The 19,784-nt window shown below is 42.9% G+C and overlaps 1 protein-coding gene across 7 annotated transcripts in view; it reads right to left on the reverse strand.

The window, feature by feature from the left end:
* Nebl (nebulette) overlaps window positions 1-19,784 on the reverse strand; it is a 351,896-nt gene that overhangs the window by 153,485 nt on the left and 178,627 nt on the right. For 3 of the 7 annotated variants that reach the window (XM_063276522.1, XM_063276521.1, XM_063276523.1), the window contains exons 1-2: window positions 7,200-7,669; window positions 5,283-5,363 (exon numbers count right to left, since the gene is read on the reverse strand). Coding sequence is in view for 3 of the 7 variants with exons in the window: in XM_039095827.2 (XP_038951755.1) it covers window positions 8,818-8,925 (108 nt within the window). In the remaining 4 variants the exon portion in view is untranslated. Of the gene's footprint in view, window positions 1-5,282; window positions 5,364-7,199; window positions 7,670-8,817; window positions 8,926-19,784 lie in introns of those variants that run through there. The other 4 variants (XM_039095827.2, XM_063276524.1, XM_063276525.1 and 1 more) reach the window with 2 other exon arrangements.

Consider the following 19,784-nt stretch of genomic DNA (forward strand, 5'->3'; position numbering starts at 1 on the left):
AGATGACCTGCATAGCAAAGAAAGGAAAAGACACGAGGAGGGTCCAGTGATAGTTTGCAACCTGGGAAGAGAGTCCTCACCAAAACCCAACCCTACTCAACCTCAACCTAGTGTGGCCTGGCTCTAGATGAGTGAGCGAACAAATCTCTGTTGTATTAGGCACCCAACCTGTGGTATTTGCAATATAGACTTTCTGTGGTCCGAATGTGAAATGTTCACTCCTGTAGTTGAATACTTGAGCCTCAACTGGTGGTGCTTTTTCAGAAGGTTAGGGTTAGGGTTAGGGTTAGGGTTAGGGTTAGGGTTAGGGTTAGGGTTAGGGTTAGGGTTAGGGTTAGGGTTTTATTGCTATGAAGAGACACCACCACAGCAACAAGAGACACCACCATAGCAACTCTTACAAAGGCAAACACCTAATTGGAGCTGGCTTTCAGTTTCAGAGATTCAGTCCATTACCATCATGGCAGGAAGCATGACATTACGCAGGCAGACTTGGTGCGGGAGAAGCCAAGAGTTCTACATCTTGACTTGAAGGCAACCAGGAGGAGACTGTCTTCCACACTAGACAAACCCTGAGCACAGGCGGCCTTAAAACCCAACAGCGACACCCTTCCTGCAACAAAGCCACACCTACTAATAGTGCCACTCCTTATGACAAAGTGTTCAAACACATGAATCTATGGGGGCAGAATCTATTTACACCACCATAGCAGGTTACAAAAGTTGGGGACATGGTGCCTAGCTGGCATACATACAGCAATAAGGGCAGCCTTTGAAGGTGATAGACATTCTGGTTTTGACTAGCGCTCTCTGTTTCTTGAATTGCCAAGCTCCAAAGAAGCCTGTGCTGTAAGTTTCCACCATCTTGACCTCAGCTTCTTGCCTCTGCCTTCTCTGCCATGATGGACTGTACCCTCTGAGTGGAATAAATCCTTCCTCCCTCCATCACTTCTGCCAGGTGCTCTACCAGAGTATGGAGAAAGCTAATACAAAACAGAAGCAGTTTTTATAAGTCTTTAGAACACTTTTTATGGGTTTGGTTTGGTCTTTTTAAAAAATACTCTGGCTATGGTGGTCCAGAACATTGGTAGTCCTTGCACTTTCAATATACTTAAATTTTTATGTAACACAGTAGGAAGCCATAAACCATACTTTACTGGGGAAGTATTGCTACAGTTGTTCTATAAAACTGTAGAAGTCACCACACAAGAAAACCTAGGTATTATCAAGCAATATAAACAAGAATGAATGAAAAAGATCAAAGCATTTTCTAAAGCTTAAGATCCTTCTAAAGTGGGATTCTAATAAGAAAGAAGACACAGAAGATATTGCTATGCATTTCTACTAATTCCTGCCTCAGGTGGGCTATTCAGTACACATTTATTGGGCTTGGGCTACATACCAAGTACTAACTGGGCCACCAGAAATCTTACATTGAAAGAGCAGATTAGTCCCTTCCTTTACTGTGGCATTTATCCTAAGAAAAGTTTTATGAGCCTGAGTAGGTAGAGAGCTAAACTGACCCAAAACAGAAGTGAGGTGGGGAGGGGAGTGGCAATTCCTTTGTTCTCCAGTTTATCACTCTGCTGGATGACACCTTTCTACAGTCTAATGTGGAACGACAGAGTTAAAAACGCCAATGGATCCCTAAAAGGATATGGCAAGAGCAGAAAGACAGAGAGCAAAGTCAAATGACCCACCACCAAATATAGCAGAGTATCATTGCAGTGTCAGGGTGGGCTCCCTCTCATGACCTGGGTCTCAAGCTGGACCAGGCTTTGACAGGCCGTTCCCTCACTTTCTGCTCCGTCTTCAGTCCTACACATCTTGTAAGCAGGACAAATTGCAGGCTGAAGGGTTTGTGGCTGGGCTGCTGTTCCAATTTTTCCCTAGAAGTCTTGCCTGCTTCCAGGAGATGCCCACTTCAGGACCCATATCCTCCATTGCTAGGGTCACCCTCATCGATTCCTGGATGTTATCATTGCCAAATACAACTATCATCAGAGAGGCTTCACCCAGCAACACATGGACACAGAGGCAGAGACCCACAGCCACACATTAAGTGGAGCTGGGGGAATCCTGCGGAAGACGGGGAGGAAGGATTGAAGGAGCCAGAGGATTCAAGGGTCCCTCAAGAAAACATACAAAATCGACTATCCTGGCCCCAAAGGGACCCACATAGACTGAACCGCCAGCCAGGCAGCATGGATAGGGCTGACATAGACCCTCTGCACATATGTACAAGTTGTGTAGCTTGGTCTTCCTGTGGGACTCCTGACAGCAGGAACAGGGGCTGACTTTTTTGCCTACCTTTGGGACCCTTTCCCTCTACTGGGTGGCTCCTCTAGCTTCAATTGGAGAAGGCGAGCCTAGCCTTACTGTAACTGGATATGCCAAGGCTGGTTGATATCCATGGGAGGCCTGCCCTCTTCTGAAGAGAAAGGGAGGAGGAGTGGGTGGGTGGGGCACAGAGGGTAAGGAGTGGGGTGGGGGTAGGGGAGCAGGACTGGGAGCAGAGGGGGGAGGGGAAACTGTGGAACTCTGGTCAAGATGTACAGTAAATTAATTAATGAAGGAAGGAAGGAAGGACAGATGGAAGGAAGGAAGGAAGGAAAGAAGGAAGGAAGGAAAAGTCCACGGGGCTCAGAGGCAAGAGGGACACAAAAACTCCAAGTCTCAGCTCTCTATAAACCAGGGATAGCCCTTATTTCCATGCAACGTATTTTATGTTTTATCCTAAAGGCAGTAGGGATCTGTTAGGACAGACTCTAAAAGAGACCATGACACAATCAAATGTGTATTTTAGGAATAATTTGCAAAAATTCATGTGGTAAATGACCTGGAAAGGAGCAAGAACAATCAAGACTGTACTACAGAAACCCAAGTAAGGAACAGGGGCATGTTCTGACCAGAGGAGACAGTGTGCTACTCTCTGCATTCTGGAGATTAAAGGACGCTGACTGAAAGAGTATACAATCTCCATTCTCTTAAAGTTAAAGAAGTAAAACTATAAGATGCATAAAATACTGGTTACAACCGGAATGCGGACTATAACATGTGAAATGACTACAGAAAATAAATATAGCCCTCCTCGAAGCACACAAGGATTCCAGAGGAGGGAAAGACCACTAACCAGTTGGTGAGTGAACACTGGGGTCAGGGGTCAGGACTTCATCTCCCAGTGGTGTCAAATTGACTGAAACAAGAGAAATGACTCACAGGAAAGTCCAGAGGACATATCAAGACCAGGCCTAAAAGAAATGGGCAAACAGTGTTGACAGGCAGTGGAAGATAAGGCCGGAAATAGTTCAGGGCAATTGTGAAAGGTCATGAGAGTCCATAAAGGGCATAGGAGAGTAGACTTCATCCAGCTCAAAGAAGAGAGCCAAGGGGGGGGGGAGTATTTAATGGGTCACAAGCAAGATCTTGATGAAACAGATACTTTAGTAAGACTCATCTAATGATGGTATTTAAGATAGCATGAGAGAATGTGAGACACTTCAAAGGAAAAAAAAAGGGGGGGGGTGGAGAAGCTGCTATAGAGACTGAAACAGGAAGACAGGTGGAAACCGAGAAACGAGGAGACATTTTTCTCAGAAGCGGCACCTCGAGAAATCACCTCTGGATTCTTACTCTGTGTCCAAGAGGAAGTCGCAGGTGCTGATTCTCATATTTCGGTGGCTCTTCTCAAAGCTCCCCTCGAGGCAAGGCTAGTTAGCGAGAACCCAGGGTTCTTGCCACGCTCAGGTGATTACGGATCTAAGACATACTTGTTGCTTTAGGTGGCTGTGGCTCAACAAAATGGGGACAAAAAGCAGAGATCGGCCTTTGAAGTCCTGCCCCACATGAAAGAATAAAGCAAAGCCAGGTGTGGGGGACAACCATAAATGGGAAGGAAAAGGCCAAAAGGTAATTTTCCATATATATTTTCACGGAAAAGTGTAAGTATTCCTTATAGAAATCCTGTCCCTAAGGAGAGAGGTTGTTCAGAAGGTCTAATTAAACAGTGTGTCAAAGTGTTCCAAAACCCATGAACTATTCATGAACATGTGTTAGACATTATAAGTAAAATATGAGCTATTGTCCCATTGCTTTCTTCGACACACTTGCCCCCTGCCTTCAGAAAGCACGCTACTGCCCCACTGTTCCATTGGATTATATCAGGGTTACTAGCAGAGATGAGCTCGAGGGGAAATGCAGGCCACTAAAGCAACATAGGCGTTCATCCTAAAAGCACAAGCCTCCCAGGGTTTGTATCTTAGGTATCGCGACTTCACAGTTTATTGATTATGTTACGATGGGTTATAATAAACTACCATCCCATTCTCCTTACATACTGCTCAGTGTAGTGAACTACTTAAAATCAAGAGCCTTCGTGTAGATTTTCACTTAATGATACAAGTTATGTTGCTTGTATTAGGAGAAAATTTAGCAACAACAACAAAAAAACCATCCGCATGCTGCGTGACTTTCTAATTTTAATCTTCCTCTCCTTTCAGTAACTACTTCTGCCTTCTCTGTGTACCGAAAGAAAGCAAGGTCCCCCAAGTCAGTTGTTTGGATTCATATAAGACCTAATTGCCTCCTACAGGATAATTTTGCCACCAGTTTACAATTAGTATGCATTTCTCATGCATGAGTTGACCCAATTACATAACAAATTTTACCTTTGGGGATTTCTCTCGACTGCTTGTCTTCTGTCCACCCATACAACTCAATTTTACACTGTCAGCAGCTGAACATGGTTACAGTCAAGAGTCTGTCAGAATGATTTATTTAAATTACAAACAGAGACCAAATCCCTAGATAATCATCCCTACGCTCTCACGCTCACCCTTCCATTCAACCTAACTTTGAATCAAATCTTTTAATAGTCCATAGACATTGTATTCAATTATTTAGTCCCAATAATCCAATATTTCTGCAGCTAACTCGTAAAGTCTCGGGGAACTAAATCAGCAGCGTCCTCGTGAGTTTATTAATGGGCATATAATTTATTTTACATTCTAAGCCAATGAAAATTTATGTGGCCATATCAAAAGAGTTAGAATTAATTACATTTCAGTATCAAATTACAGACAGCTTTTGATCTTAGCTTTTCTTGCAAAGCAAGCAAGCATTTCTTATGAATGGAATGGTGGACTGCAAGTGGTAGTAATAACAGTATAGTTGGGAGACAGGATACATAATCAAAGTTACAGACACTCACAGAGTAAGAGAAATAGTCTGGTGGGCAATGGTGTAAGGACACTCTTCCCACTGTGCTGCAAGGATACACTTACTATTTCCGTCAGTCTGAGAACGCCCGGCATTCTCTCATTGTCTTCTTCTTCTTTCCTCTTCATATGATACTTTCCTTCCACCTGTGATGAATTAGATAACAGTGTTTATCTATGCCAGGAAGGCTGTAACAACCTCTTAGGGCTGGCTTTTACCATTGTCTTCCTCAATCTATCCCCACACTGTGAGTTAATTGAAAGCGTAGCCCCTGTGTGCGCTTAAGCAGGCACAGGGAAAGACATCAGTCATCTCCGGCAGGCCACACTGGGCCCTTGCAATATTGAGCAGGCTGCCTTGCTACCCTGTTGCAGGTATCCTGAACGCCCAACCCTATTCAGAGGTTGGAGCGTGGGAACCATCTGAAACTTGAGTTGTAACAAGCTGGAGGTAGACAGACAAGACTGAAGATGTTCTATTGTTCCCCAGAGGCATGACGTTCCTAGATTTACCTTTGTATGTGCACCCTCCTTTGTGTGTTAATAAACACCCAAAGATGTATAAGGATTTCAGGGGGGAGAGGGTCAAAGAAGGCATATGAAACCGGAGTGGCTTAATTATGGAACCCCATAGAACCCAGGGATCGTACGACAGCACTTCCTGCAAACTTCCCTAGCTGTAGGCTGCTGCACGAAGACTGGAAACAAAACCTGAACTTGGAAGCATTGTCCACTATTAAACTTTCCAGCTGAATATCCTAACTTCTCATTAAAAAAAAAAAAATCTCTAAGCCCAACCAGTCAAACTCCCTCTGATCCGAATGTCTCAAATGAAGACATCATCTGAAACATCACCAGGGAATGATGAGTTTTATTTCAAAAGCCAAGTCCTGCTTCTTTCCAATGGGTAAGGAAATTCCAAACTCCACCTCTTTTTCTCCTTTCTGCCTCTCTCCTGAGGAGTGTGGGAGACACACTTTAAATGCTAGTACCTAATGCATCCCCCTGCGTTCACTGTGTTGTCATTATGGGGAACCAAAATGAAGAGGGTGGAGCTAACCCACATTTACCTCTTTTATTATACAAAATGTAAAATTTATGGCTCTGTTTTATCCACACCCCCTGTCACATTTGCAGACTGAGTGGCTATTTCCAAATGACTTCAATTCCGAGACAAATGAACATGAGAGTGTCTGAAAATTTTTCATAACAGTGACAGACACAGACACAAGCAATCAAAAATGCCCACTCATCCATAACATATTACCCCAAACACCTAGGAGTTATTAAATTCACAGCTTCATGTCTTTATATTTGCCTCAGTCCAAAGGGGATTAACAGTAGCTTAGGAAGAGCCACTAAATATCCAAAGGCAAAATGAACGGAAAATATATTTTTACAAAGTAGATTAAAAAGAAAAACATAGACTATAATGATCACTCGAGCCCCTCCATCACCAGGGGTCTAAAGTAAGACTCAACTCACAAATCTCTTCTAACTGTTAGAAGTTTTTGTTAAAACTTTATGTTAAAACTTTATGTTAAAACTGTCTAGAAAGTTAGAAAAACCAATGTGGAACTTTTTAAATCAAGTCAGGTTTCTTATGGCAAGAGACCCTGGAGTAATATGGAAAAACCTCATGCAGAATGGGAAAGTTCCATGAGGTGCTGGTCCTATAAGGAATAAATTCACCAGACCTCAGGATGCTTGGTAGGTCCCCTTCTTCAGGAGCAGTCTTAACAGAAGTACTGTGGAATCTGTTCTTTACTGCAACCCAAGCATTGATAGGCCCCATCATGGCTCAATGCACTACTACTGTGATTCCTACGGTACCTAACACCAAGAGAAAGCAAGAGAGGAGTGGCTTAGCTGTGGTCTAAATGAGATGCTTTTGCAACTGACCGTCGTCTATCTCAGAGGCTATATCTTACTGCTGTTTTGTATAGACTGCTATGAACACGGTAATTATAGATTAATACATACCTGCATCATAAGGGGTTTTGCACAGTTAAGAATGGATCTGCAAACGACCTCTGGCATTGCATGTAAAGTATACTCCAGCTAAGGATAAATTGGGTGAGAAGATGAGTTATTTTCCAATTACTTATGAACACTGACTTAATTTGAAGATAAATGAAAAGGCTCACCTTTGAGTGAACTGTAACCCCCGTGCTATCCTTCACATGGACGGTCTCACGTAGAGTTGGCTTAGTTCTTCCAGAAATAAATGTCTATGCTAGTCAAGCATTGGGAACTGCAGCTGGCATAGCATTTTAAAACTCTGAGCAGAACTGTCATTGAAGAGCATCTCTGGTTTGTGTTTGTAAAGTAAGAATGGGTTTTGACTTGAGGGAAGGACGGATGAGAGAAGAATGGAGGTGACTGTCCTTACTATTCGCTATAGGCAGTCAAGTCATGAGAAAAACCATGGGATCCAATGAATAGCATCAGCTCCTAAAAGTCAACTCTGTCTCTTTAAATGAAAAGAAGAAAAGCCTCCAATAGAGAATGTCCGTATAAAGACCAGACAATAGGTAAACCATAGAGAGTGTGATAAAGAGAGAGGCCTCTTCCTGGCCTTGAAATAACATTTTAAACACCAAATCGTTCCATTCCTGAATTTTTAACCAGTAACATTTTCTCTAATTACATGCTAAACTCCATCTAAAAATAGGGTGAGTATGTGTGTGTGAGGGTGTGTAGACATACATATATGTGCATGTAGCTCATGACTGTGGCCCAGTATCACTAAATTTAAATCCATCTGCTAATGATAAACATTTCCTAGAAATTAGGGCTATCTTACTTATAGTATCTGTTATGTATATGTATATATAATATACATATTCTGTTTTATATATATATGTCAGATTTCTGTGACAAGTGATATCCACAATCTCATGATCGTGGTAGCAGCTTTGCATGTTTGCTATACCGTAATATAACATACACAGTTTTTAATTTCCACTCTGGATATCTAACGTGAAACCTACCCCTTTGTAGAAAAGTGCATTTTGATGCATTTCATGCAATACATTAGAAGACATACCATCACACATTTGAGTTACAAAAATCAAGAATGAACTGTTTATCTACCATTAGTAAGAATTCACATTCTAATGTGCTTCGGCATTCTTCCTGTCCTGATTTTTGTTATTCTAGAAAATATATTACTAAAAAAGATGTGGTTTTTTTTCAAGTAGAAAATAACTACATTAGCCAATGTTTATTTCTAAAATTAGATGTAGCATATGATTAACAGACATTAAGCATGTGCACAATTAGAAAAGACCATATTTTTTTACTATATCCAAACTATATATTAACTTTATATGGTTATCTACATGAAGAAAAATGTCAGAATTTTTCATTATAAACATTCAATCTTGACCAAATATGAAGGCTGGGAGATATTCCAAATATATGAAGAAGACTCTTGTTATAGACGCTAGGCTGCAGATTTAACAGGTGAGGTCGAAGTGTGTTCTGAGGAGATTGGACACACTTGCAACAGCCATGCTCCACACAAGCTCAGTCTCACACTCCTACCCACACACACACACACCAGGGCCACCTCATCATCACGACAAAGGGCACCTACGTTACTGATCTGCTCCTGGGTCCTCTTCAGCCTCTGCAGCTCAGGAGTATCCGTGACGATGCTGAATCCTCTGCCTCTGCTCTCTTCGAAATCTCGTTTGTACTTGACCTGACAAGAAAGAGGAAAGTTGATACGTGTGGGTTTGCTCAATATTATATTTACGTAGTAAACACATAGTACAGGATCCATCTTGTCAGTGAAAATGCAACACTTGGAGCCTGGGCTGCATTGGGTAGGAGGGATGTGAATCAGCCAGCCCTGCCTGTGCGAAGCTCCCTTCTACATCATACAGCAAAGCATATGGACACGGTTACACTGTGCCGGGCTGGCAGATGTCTAGTAGATAAATGCTTGTGAAAATATTTATGAAGAAGGCCACAGCTCAGGATTTGAGAGCTTCCCACACTGACCCTTGGTATGCTGCGTGCAGAGGTATATAGGTGTTTGTGTGCAGGCACAACCCTATAGTCCAAGCATTCAGAAGGGAAGGCAGGAAGACCAAGATTTCCAGATCATCTGGTGTCAGGAGGAGACTGGGATGTAGCCTACTTAGCAAGGTCAAACCCTGGGCTCAATCCCAGTACTCAAGTAAGAGCAATAGACTTCCTTTTAAGAAGGCTAACATTACGGTGTCTTGGGGGCTGGAACAGCCACAGATAAACCTTACAAACCTGTCTCCTATAACCATACAATGACTGTTTGGAACATCAGCTAAATTTGATTTGTTAATGATTGGATATCCACATTACTATGTTCATGCTTTTAATCCCAAATATCAAGAACTCTGAAAACACATGTTCACAGTCCACACGGTCCCCATTTCCCATTCAGAACTAAAATCCTCCAGTTAATAGTTAAATTATCATAGCAGCTGATGAAAATATGGGTTCGTTGCAAACGTGGATCCTGAACAGGGTTGGAAGTTCTCTTAGCGGGTATACAGTGGTCTTTCAATAAGTGACAACCATATTTATAAACTCGGTTGTGTCAAGTATCATTAGCCTTGAGGCTACTGGAAGATTTTCTTTAACCAGATGGGCTTAAAAGCAAAACAAATTAAAACCTTGATAAAAACAAATAGAAAAATTTAGGAAATCCATCAATTTCAGCTTAGGACTATCTCATTTTCTCTCCATACTTAATATCCTCCCTAAATTCCTGAAAGTCTTAAGACCTTAACTTCAGCTATTGCCATAAATAAATGATCCAATAAATGGTTATCTTCTTTATTGCAGAGAAAATGCTGACTGAGCTCGGCCTTCTAACCTCACTCCCCCAGTGTCCATGAAGGCATCCAGCTTATATCTGAAGACACACAGGCCCATGGTACAGTCTCAGTCTGTCCAAGGGAAACTGGTCAGATTAGCTGGTAGTGAGCATGGTGAGAGACGGGAAAATTATGGAAGCATGAAAAGACCACAAGGTAATGGTCACAAAAGACATGGTGATCTTCCAGGGAGACCAGTCTACCAGTCCCCTCCTTCTGTCCCCAAAGCCAGCCTCCAAAAACAGCACTGTACTTCATTCTTTGGGCTGTTTTAAGGGCTGATTTTCAGAGAAAGAAATAAAAGAGAAAATACCGAATACTGGAATTGTAAGTTTGGAACCGATTAGCATCCTCAAGGCGTTCACAAGACACCTACAAATAGTTTGGTTTGGACCTGCCTACTCAAGTGACTTGTTTGGAAAGCGTGCAATCTTCTCTGAAAATGGTTCTCAGCGTTTTAGAAGCTATTTCTTCCCTTCTAATGGTGTGGTACACTCTCAACACCCACTCAAGCGCCGACCACCCAGTATTTGTTTACTATATCCAGGAAGCCAAGGAACCATTAGTCAGCTCCGTCTTTTCCACACTCCCACCCACTTGCATCCTACCCAGCTACCAAGCACCTGCAGTGGCTCATGGGAGTGGCTCAACAAGCGCTTCAGAAAAAGAGTAAAGCCAAGGAGAATTAACCTAGAGATCAGAGCGCCAGCTGTCTCACAAACAGGAAAGAAAAGATGGCTCTACATGGGCCAGCATTTGCCGTGAGGGATATGAGGAGGGGTAAAAGCCAGGACCCTCAGCTGAACACATGCATCGGATTTTGAAAACAACTGCTACCACAGTGTGCTTATGAATTGCCTTAATTGACACATCGAGTCTAGTATTTATTGAGACTCATGGAAGCCGCTCTTCTTCCCCTGCCCCAGCAAAACAAGAAAAGAAAAAAAGAGGAAAAAGAAGCCTTTGTCTTCCCTGTGCTCAGTGTTGGCTATAAAACTTGCATGTCAGGTCTTTTGTCTTCTCAACTGTTTCTCAAAAACAGTGCTTCATGAGAATTCCACACCTAACAATGGCCTCCAAGGAGCTGCATTCTCAGGACTTTCCCCGTTGAGAGTTTACTTACTTAGTCATTCTCTCGGTCAAGAGTTGTTCCAGGTGTGGAAACAACACCTCGAAGAGGAACCGACAATCCTCACCCTTCCCGAGCGTGTGTCACCAAGCAGAGATGAAGCAGACGCGATCTAAGTCAGATGAACGAAGACATGGAGTGGAGGAATTCCAAAGCAAGAGATGTAAGGCGGCAGCGTGGGCGGCGTCAGAAACGCCAGCCCCGTGCAGCAGGCAGAGGAGACCCCAGACAGAGGCCGCCTTTTCAGTAAGTCCTGCAGCCGTTAGGAGCAAGGAGAGTTACACATCCACCGCAGATCAGAGCCTTCTAGACAACAGGCTGCTTGGCAGTAAGACTGGAAGTGAGAAGAGCAGAGGAAGAAGAGGGCGCGGCATGACGATGCGCACGTCCAGAGGATGCTGGCTTGCCTTTCTCTTGAGACAGGATGACCATGGAAGAGCATCAGAGCTGCACCACAACAGACTCCCATTCAAACAGCCTCTCTTTGGCGAGGAAGAGGAGGGAAGCAAGGGCACAGGCAGGGCAGGCACTGTGGGTCGGCCTCACCAGCGGTCCTAGTCCTGAGGCCACAGGATGAGACAGAGTTCTGGGTCCAGCCTCAGGACCTTGCCTTCTGGAGAGCTGAGCAATCTCATTAAACGGGACAAGAAGGCCAAGGAGATAAGAAGGTCAAGGCAAAATGGCAGCCCAGGGTCAGAAAGAATACGTGCAGAATATGTGCTGACCCTGAAGGGAGGGGAATGCAGGGGGATGCTGGTCATGCAGTCTTGTTTTCTCACAGTCTTATTCATTTAACACTAAATAAAGACACAGGAAAAATTGCACTTTTTTCCCCAGACAGAATCTTGCTGTAATATTGCTGTACAGCACGAGCTAGCCTGTTAGCTCATGATTCTGTCTCAGCCTCTTAAGTACAAGAACTATAGGCATATCCAACACACATGAACACACGCGAGAGCACACACACTGCAATTCTAATGTCAAATGTAAAAAGATTCACACGACTGGCCATTTGAGTTTTTAGTATTTTTTTTTTTGGCAAAGTAACCTAAAAATGTTATTTCAAATATAGAATTCTATTCAAAATTGATATTCTATGTTGGCATTCTGTTTATCTGTACAGATATATGGATACAGATGCAGGCACACATATGTTTGTGGTCATATGTGTGCATGTTTGTGTACATAGACTTAAAATGCACAGGTACTTACGCTTTATACCTGGACAGGAAATAAAAATCATGCACAGAATATTAAAGATTGATCAATGTAGATTTACTCATTAGCGACAGACATGATCTGGCGAGTGAAGCTCCCGGTTCAGGAAGTTAAATCAGCCATTCTTAGTTCCTCCGTCTTGGTTTGACTAACAGCAGAAACTCAAAGTTTAAAAGCAGCAGAAAAAAATCAAAAGTGCGAAAGGGTGTTCTATGAGGGAGATCCCAAACATGAGCTAATGAGGGGGAGCAGACGTTCAAGAGGACCCAGGGGTGTAGCTCAACGGGCCAGGGCAGAAGGGCAAGCAGAAGGAGAAGGCAGTTTAGCCTTAAAGCAGCTTGTCGGAATACGCTTAATAGAAGCCTAAAGCCTGTGGGCACATTTACTACTGATTCATGTTTCTCTGCTTGTGATCTCGTTTCGGATACAATGAGATCAATGGCCAATCCCAGACAAAATAAATGCATCACATTCTGCTCAAGGGAAGATTGCAAGGGATATAGCATCATAAAACGGCATGCACAACTCTTGAGTTTGATTTGCAGAGTGTCCTCAGCTAGGTACTGACTTGAGTACTTCAGTTGACTCTAAGACGCTAGTGCGTGCGAGCCATATGCTGCTTCGGCTTGATGCTGTGCATACATTAGAGGCTTAATAACCACTTCACGATTGATTACTATTTGGTATTTGGTCTTGTGTTTTTTTTTAAGTCTAAAATGCAAAACACTGGTTCACCTACAATGCTCTGTGGGAATTAAGCACTGCAAAGGAAAATCCAATTAAAAGTGAAGCTAATTTTAACAAATATGGAGTCAAAGAATTGAGTTCAAAGGTAAATTTGCTTTTTATAAATTAATTCCATAATTTGTAAATGTATGATTAATTAAATAAAATTAAAGTTATAATTACCTTTTCTAAACATAATCAAAATTCATTAGAAGTAATTTCCATGAATTCTCAGCTTCAAATTAACCTTTTATAGCATCATAGAGACACTTGGAGATGTTTACAGGTTTTTTTTAGGTCTCCATGTACTGACATCCAACTTTATGAGACTCAGGAGTCTTGTTTTTCAAAAGGGAAGTTTATATTTTATTACAAAACAAGTAATCTAAATATATAATGATCTAAATACATATAATTATTTTAATTAATTTCTTTATCAGCTTTATAATGATCACATGCAAGATACTTGACTATGTGTGAGCACTTAATAGAGACTCAGCCATGAACAAACTCATCTTGTGCTCCAGCTGCACCTCTTGCTAGCTCTGTGACCTTAGGCAGGGTTCTTAACCTCTCTGCGACAGCTTCCTCAAGTTCAAAACAAGGATGGTTGCAATAATATACTGATGGCACCTTTGAGTGTAAGTTAAATGAGATGGTGTGTCTAGTGATTTCTGCCATGTCTCAGGCTCTGTACTGGTCACTTTACATACGTGTAGACTAGACAGGTATGTCAGCAGGTAAGGTATAAAAAGCATGATACATCCTGGTGTTGACCCCATCCCAGTGATTAAACATCCAAGTGACATATGCAGCCATTTGTGGGTGTTGAGCCGTCTACAGCTAAATCCCTCCATCCTCCTTTCTTCAAAATAGAAGTAAATAAATGCAGGAAATGAAGAGTAAAATGTTCTTTATATAGCGTCTCAGGTACACACTGGCAGGTATATGCTTTGGGCCCATTTTATAGAGGAGGGAAGCTGGACCATCATGAAGCTAACAAAGGGCAGAAATCACACCATTCTGGCAACCTCAATGACATCATTTCCCAACTTATTTGAGAATTTTTTAAAATACTGAATTGGAAAATGTTACACTGAACACAAATGAGATATAGCAATGGTCTGTGCACCGGCAGAGCTGGGCTTGAGACCCACTGAGCATCAACCGGTACTTAAGTTTCGATACTAAAACAATGTTTCCAAGGGACATTGTGACATTGTAAATTTACAAATGCGTTTGTAATTGAATGAGGGTTAGTTATGTTAGGTGTATCCATGATCTTGTTATTGTTTCCTGTGGACCTGAGATGTTTGTGTCAAGTTGACAAGGGGTGGATTGCAGTGGCTATTCCTGGTTGTCAACTTGACTATATCTGGAATGAACTACAATCCAGAATTGGAAGGCTCACCTTTGATCCTAATCTTGAGGTTGGGAGATACAAGTGTCTGACCTGGATCTTGGCATGGAAATCTTGAGGCAAAGTGGTTATGAATCCCAGGAGCTTAAGGCAAGGAGATCTCTGAGTTCAAGGTCACTCAGGACAAAGCAAGTCCCAGACCCAGACCTGGTGGTACATACCCTTAATCTGGGCCACACCTTCTGCTGGAGATTTATATAAGAACATTTGGAAGGAGGAAGAGTCTCTCTTTTTTTCCCTGCCTGCCTGCCTCATGGGACTGAGCCACCGCTAGATCCTTGGACTTCCATTCACAGTTCCTGCTGACCATTGTTGGGGAGTTGGACTACAGACTGTAAGTCATCAACCAATTCTCTTACTATATAGAGACTACCCATAAGTTCTGTGACTCTAGAGAACCCTGACTAAGACAAGTTGTGTTCTTGGGAGAGAAGAACACACACATGGCTCTGCTGAGGGCAACAATCATCCACACACCCAATTAATGCCGAGCAGATGTGGTGTACCAATGCCCAAAGTATGGTATTGGTGAAACCAAATGTCGCTTCAAAGCAAATGAATAAACAAGCACGCTAACACTGGAAATCACAGCTGATGAAGGTGACAGTCTATTCCTCTCTTTTACTCCTAGCACCTTGAAAATGTCATTAACATTGCACCCAACAGCCTTCCTAGACCTGCATGTGCCATCAGGCAAACACGAACTGTTCATCAATAGAGAAGCATGCATCTGTGTTTCCAAATAAAGGGGTTAAAAAAAACCCTAAGAGTGCAAATGAAGACTAATGCAAAGAAAAACCACTTTAAGAGAATTATTCTTCACATGTACGGGGTCCATGAATGGTGCTAGGAGGCTGCCCCATTGGCTGTTTTAACCACACAGGTGGAGCTCCGAGACCATTTTAACGAACAAAAGATTTGAGACTAATTTCTTAAAGTCGAAAATTGTTTACACTATAAATGTAGAAGATCTGACAGGTTAAAAGTTCCGTGTTAACCTAGGAATATCACACTCGTGCTGTCCTTTCGTGGGAAAGAAAGCACTGAGCATACTTGAAATGCTGAAGGCTTGTGGGCTCTTGGGTTGATAGATAACAATAGCAAAGGCTTCTGTTGGTTGGTTTCAGTGTTGAGGTGCTAACATGAGGTCACCCTGCTGTGTTGTAGTGGCTGTCATTTAAGGGATTGAAGGTAGTAGACATTGTACCAGAAACTTGACAAGCTGAATCTTAAATCTTGCTGAATCTTAAAAAAAAAGAAAAAGAAAAGAAAAGAAAAGAAAAAGAAAATCATCTGTCGGACACTCCTGGGACCCTGTCAGTGTTTGGCCCCTGCTGAAGCCTTGCTGATGCTTCTGGAAGCCTTTTGTTCCTAACAAAGGAACGCCCTGGCCCTGAAGAGACAGGCCTGAGGGGTACACCTGGGCCATAATCGGTTCCTGTCTTTTGGTCCTCTTTCTTTGTTCCTGAGGGCATAAGTCAGTTTTTCCACTGTGCTTCCTGGAATTTTCCACCCGGTGAACTTGGGGTATATATTTGGTGAATCAAGTAAAAGATTTGGCATTCTCATAACACGAATGACCCAAGTATATGTTTTTTCTTAAACCTCGCAGGCCTACGTCTGGCTCTCAGTACCGTGTTGGTGAGGGCACCGACAAAAGTCCTTATTTTATCATTTTTATACATGAGAACTTATCTGGGGTCCACCTAAAACCTATATCCTATGCCTTCACACCCTCTATCCAGGGTTTCTTAGGAATCATCATTTTCTTCGTTGCCTACTTCCCTAACCATGGACTGATGCAAAGACCATCATGCACACTGAGCTAGTTTAAGTCACGAAGGCTGGACGACCTGACGATTGAAATACACAGCCCAGAGGGAGTCTCTCATCCTGGCAGCTAAAACTCTAAGAAATAAATCTCTGGAAGTGTCTACAGCTATGCTAGCCACTGCCAGAACCCACCGGGCTAGATGCAGTTCCATGCCCTGTCCTGATGGCCCCAGATCCCCAGTATTGCAAAAAAGTTTGGAGGCACATTGCTTGCTGCTTACACCTTGTGCTTGGTTTCCTTCATGTTGTTATTTGGTGGTCTTCTTCTTCTTCTTCTTCTTCTTCTTCTTCTTCTTCTTCTTCTTCTTCTTCTTCTTCGTCTCCTCCTCGTCCTCCTCCCCCTCTCTCTCCCCCTCCTCCTCTTCTTCTTCTTCTGTAACTAGGATTATATTTTGTGTCACATACAACCCAAAATCCCAATACAGGAAACTGAAGTTTACTAGTTACCATCAAAAACTAGTAGTGCCAGCAAAGATGTATTAGAACCACAGATCCCAACTAAGACCTTCGGTTCCCGAGGTCTTTGCTGACCCACCCCACCACTGTTAAGGTGCCAATTTGAAGATCTTATAGACATTGGAGTGTCATTTAAAGGAAAAGTTTTAATCAAAATACACCAAAGACTTTCTTTGCAAAGACTTTCAACAAAATGAGCTCCAGTGTTATTTCTTTTAAAAAACTTTAAAATATTTTTCAAACACGATCAACAATATCCTAAGTGATTTTCCTATGTGTTGTAGTCAGGAGCCAGTATTGACTCTTTAATGACTACTAATTAGATGCCCGATGGGTATGCATCAAATAAGTAACCAGCACCTCAATCTCAAATCGAAACTCTGAAATGACTGCAGGCTTGCAAGTCTGTGCATTCCTACAGTGTTTCAACACAGAACAATTGGATACAAAATAACTACAGCAAATTCCAAAGCTCGATGGATAACTTTGTGAGGAGAGCTACCATACTAATCTGTAGATTGATGGCCAACTTTTCCCACCTGCCTTCCAGTGAAAGTTTGGGTTTCATGATTCAGTCAAGTTCAGTAAGCTAGGGGTACTTCTGTCTCCTTCAAAGATGGAGGAGGGTGGCTGACGGTGAGGATCTAGGTGAGGATCTGCATGTCTATGTAAATCTCCCAGGAGGACTAAAATGCTTTATTTTTCCCTCTATCTCAAGAGGTAATAGTTCAGGGATGGTGTTATTTTGGGGGTTTTGTTTTGTTGGTTATAATGTGGAAATGAAGGAGAACTAGATTGTATAGTTACAAAGAGAAAGAATTAAGGAGTGCTCTGAATGGGAAAAGGGTCAGTGTGAGGGAGGCATGGGTGTTTTTACTTCACGGAATAATCCTGACTTTGGAATGCCGAGCTGCCTGAGCTCCGGCGCACACCACCTCAGACATCTCCACAGAAGTGAGGAGACAGCTATTTGAGAGACAGGAATACGTTGGCATTGCCAACAAGCCAGGTGGTCCCACTGTTTGGAAACCATCTGGTCTGAGTTTTCTCTTTGTCAGCACCATCAACACATCAGCAGCAAGAGCTATTATGAGGATTGTGTGTGTTTCAGTCCTTTAAATAAACTCAAACAAAACAACCCAGAATGTAAATTTCCTATTTCTTTGAATTATGCTTTCAGGCTAGAGTGAAACTCTATCAAGACAGAGGAGGAGTTAGACTCGAAAACCTACCTTTTGCTGTGAAACTTCACAAAACCGTGTTGCGTAATGCAAGAGATGCTTTCAATCCGGCTCCAGCAGCCCCGGAGGCTGTGCAACCTCCAGTGGGGTCACTGTCATCTAACCCACCACTTGCAGAACGGGGAATTTTCTCCTGATATGGCTGCCCAAACAAATCAATAGATTCGGCGTGCTCTGTACTCCAGTTTAGGTATTGAGCATACTCAGGGGTGGTACTTAATCAATTAAGGGCAAAGGGGCCCTAGGAACATTAGAGCTAATGAGTGAACGGCCCTACAGCTCCTTGTCCTGTGGATGTGATGTGAACTCATTCCCAAGTTGCCACCTGGAAGTCCCTGCCCTGCCCATAAAGCAGGACAGCGAGCTGTGCTACAGAGGCTCTGGCTCAGTCCTATCCCTAAAATAAAGGAGGCCAGCTTACAAAAAAAAAAAAAAAAAAAAAAAAAAAAAAGACCCACAGGCTCTCCATGGCACATGTGTGCGAACAGACACTGGCATTAATAAACCCCATATCCTAAGACCTTAATCTCAGCTTCAGCCAAAGATAAAGTTCCCAGGCCCAGATGTTTTTATCAGAATACTCAACGTCAGATCTCCCGAAATGCCAGCATCTCCCGTCCAAGGCAGCCCTCCATTTCAGTGCCCTTTAGATAGAAGCCAGAAGTCACCGTGTCACACCCACTTAAGAAGGGACAAATTAAAGAGGTTAAAGTAGCGACCTAAAGTTAAAAGAGAAAGTGAGGCTGTCAGAGATGGTCCTCCCTTCTCCCAGCAGGTCACCCTCGTCCCCTTCCTTGGCACTGCTGCCTGGCTTGTCAAAACTGCTTTTCTTCATCTGCACCCGATGACATCTAAATCATCTGACAGGCACATAACCTTATCAAATTTCTAGTTATAGTGCAAATAGAGGTAACAAGCCATGTCCACGGAAATGGATAACAGCCGCACAGAGAGCGGGGGATGCGGCAGAGAGGACCGCCACACCAGGCCTGCTGGCCTGAGAGCCCCGTGGAGAGGAGGAGGTCTGAGGAAGATAAAAGTCTCATTCCGGCAAATTCGATCGCTGCTCCGGTCCCCCAGCCCACCCCCACCCTCCGACCCCCGAGATCAAATCAACCAAAGGGCGCCTCATCACGGCTGAAAAACGTTGTGAAATCAATGCTGTTGATCCGCCCCAACTAGCACTTAAGCTTAAAAGGCAAATGTAAGGAACACATCAGAACGATACCTTTGAAAGCGCCGGGCCCACTACAGAGCACAGTAACACGCAGAGTGGTGCTATGAAATACCGTTTCCTGGTGCACTATGGGTATTCAAGGGTCAACACAGCTCAAATAGCTCCCTGCCTAGTATTTGTGTAGGACAAATGGGGGGGAAATTCTGCTTTCCAGCAGGAATATTTTAGATAATGGGTCACACAAAGAAAAATCCCCTTGTGATCAAAATTCCTACATGCAAAAATGAAAATATCATAATAATGACAGTTTTCATGGATAATTGATATATACTAACAGAAACACGTTTCAAAATGAATCATCTTAAGAATATGGGATGGGACATAAATGATCCCGCATGTGTATGTACAGGTGGAGGTCAGAGGTCAGCCACCATTGCTGGTCTTCAGGAGTCATCCATGCTGGAACAGAGTCTCTCACAGTCCGTGTGGCTTAGAACCCA

The sequence above is a fragment of the Rattus norvegicus genome, chromosome 17 (assembly GCF_036323735.1).
Source record: "Rattus norvegicus strain BN/NHsdMcwi chromosome 17, GRCr8, whole genome shotgun sequence".
Lineage (NCBI taxonomy): Eukaryota > Metazoa > Chordata > Mammalia > Rodentia > Muridae > Rattus > Rattus norvegicus.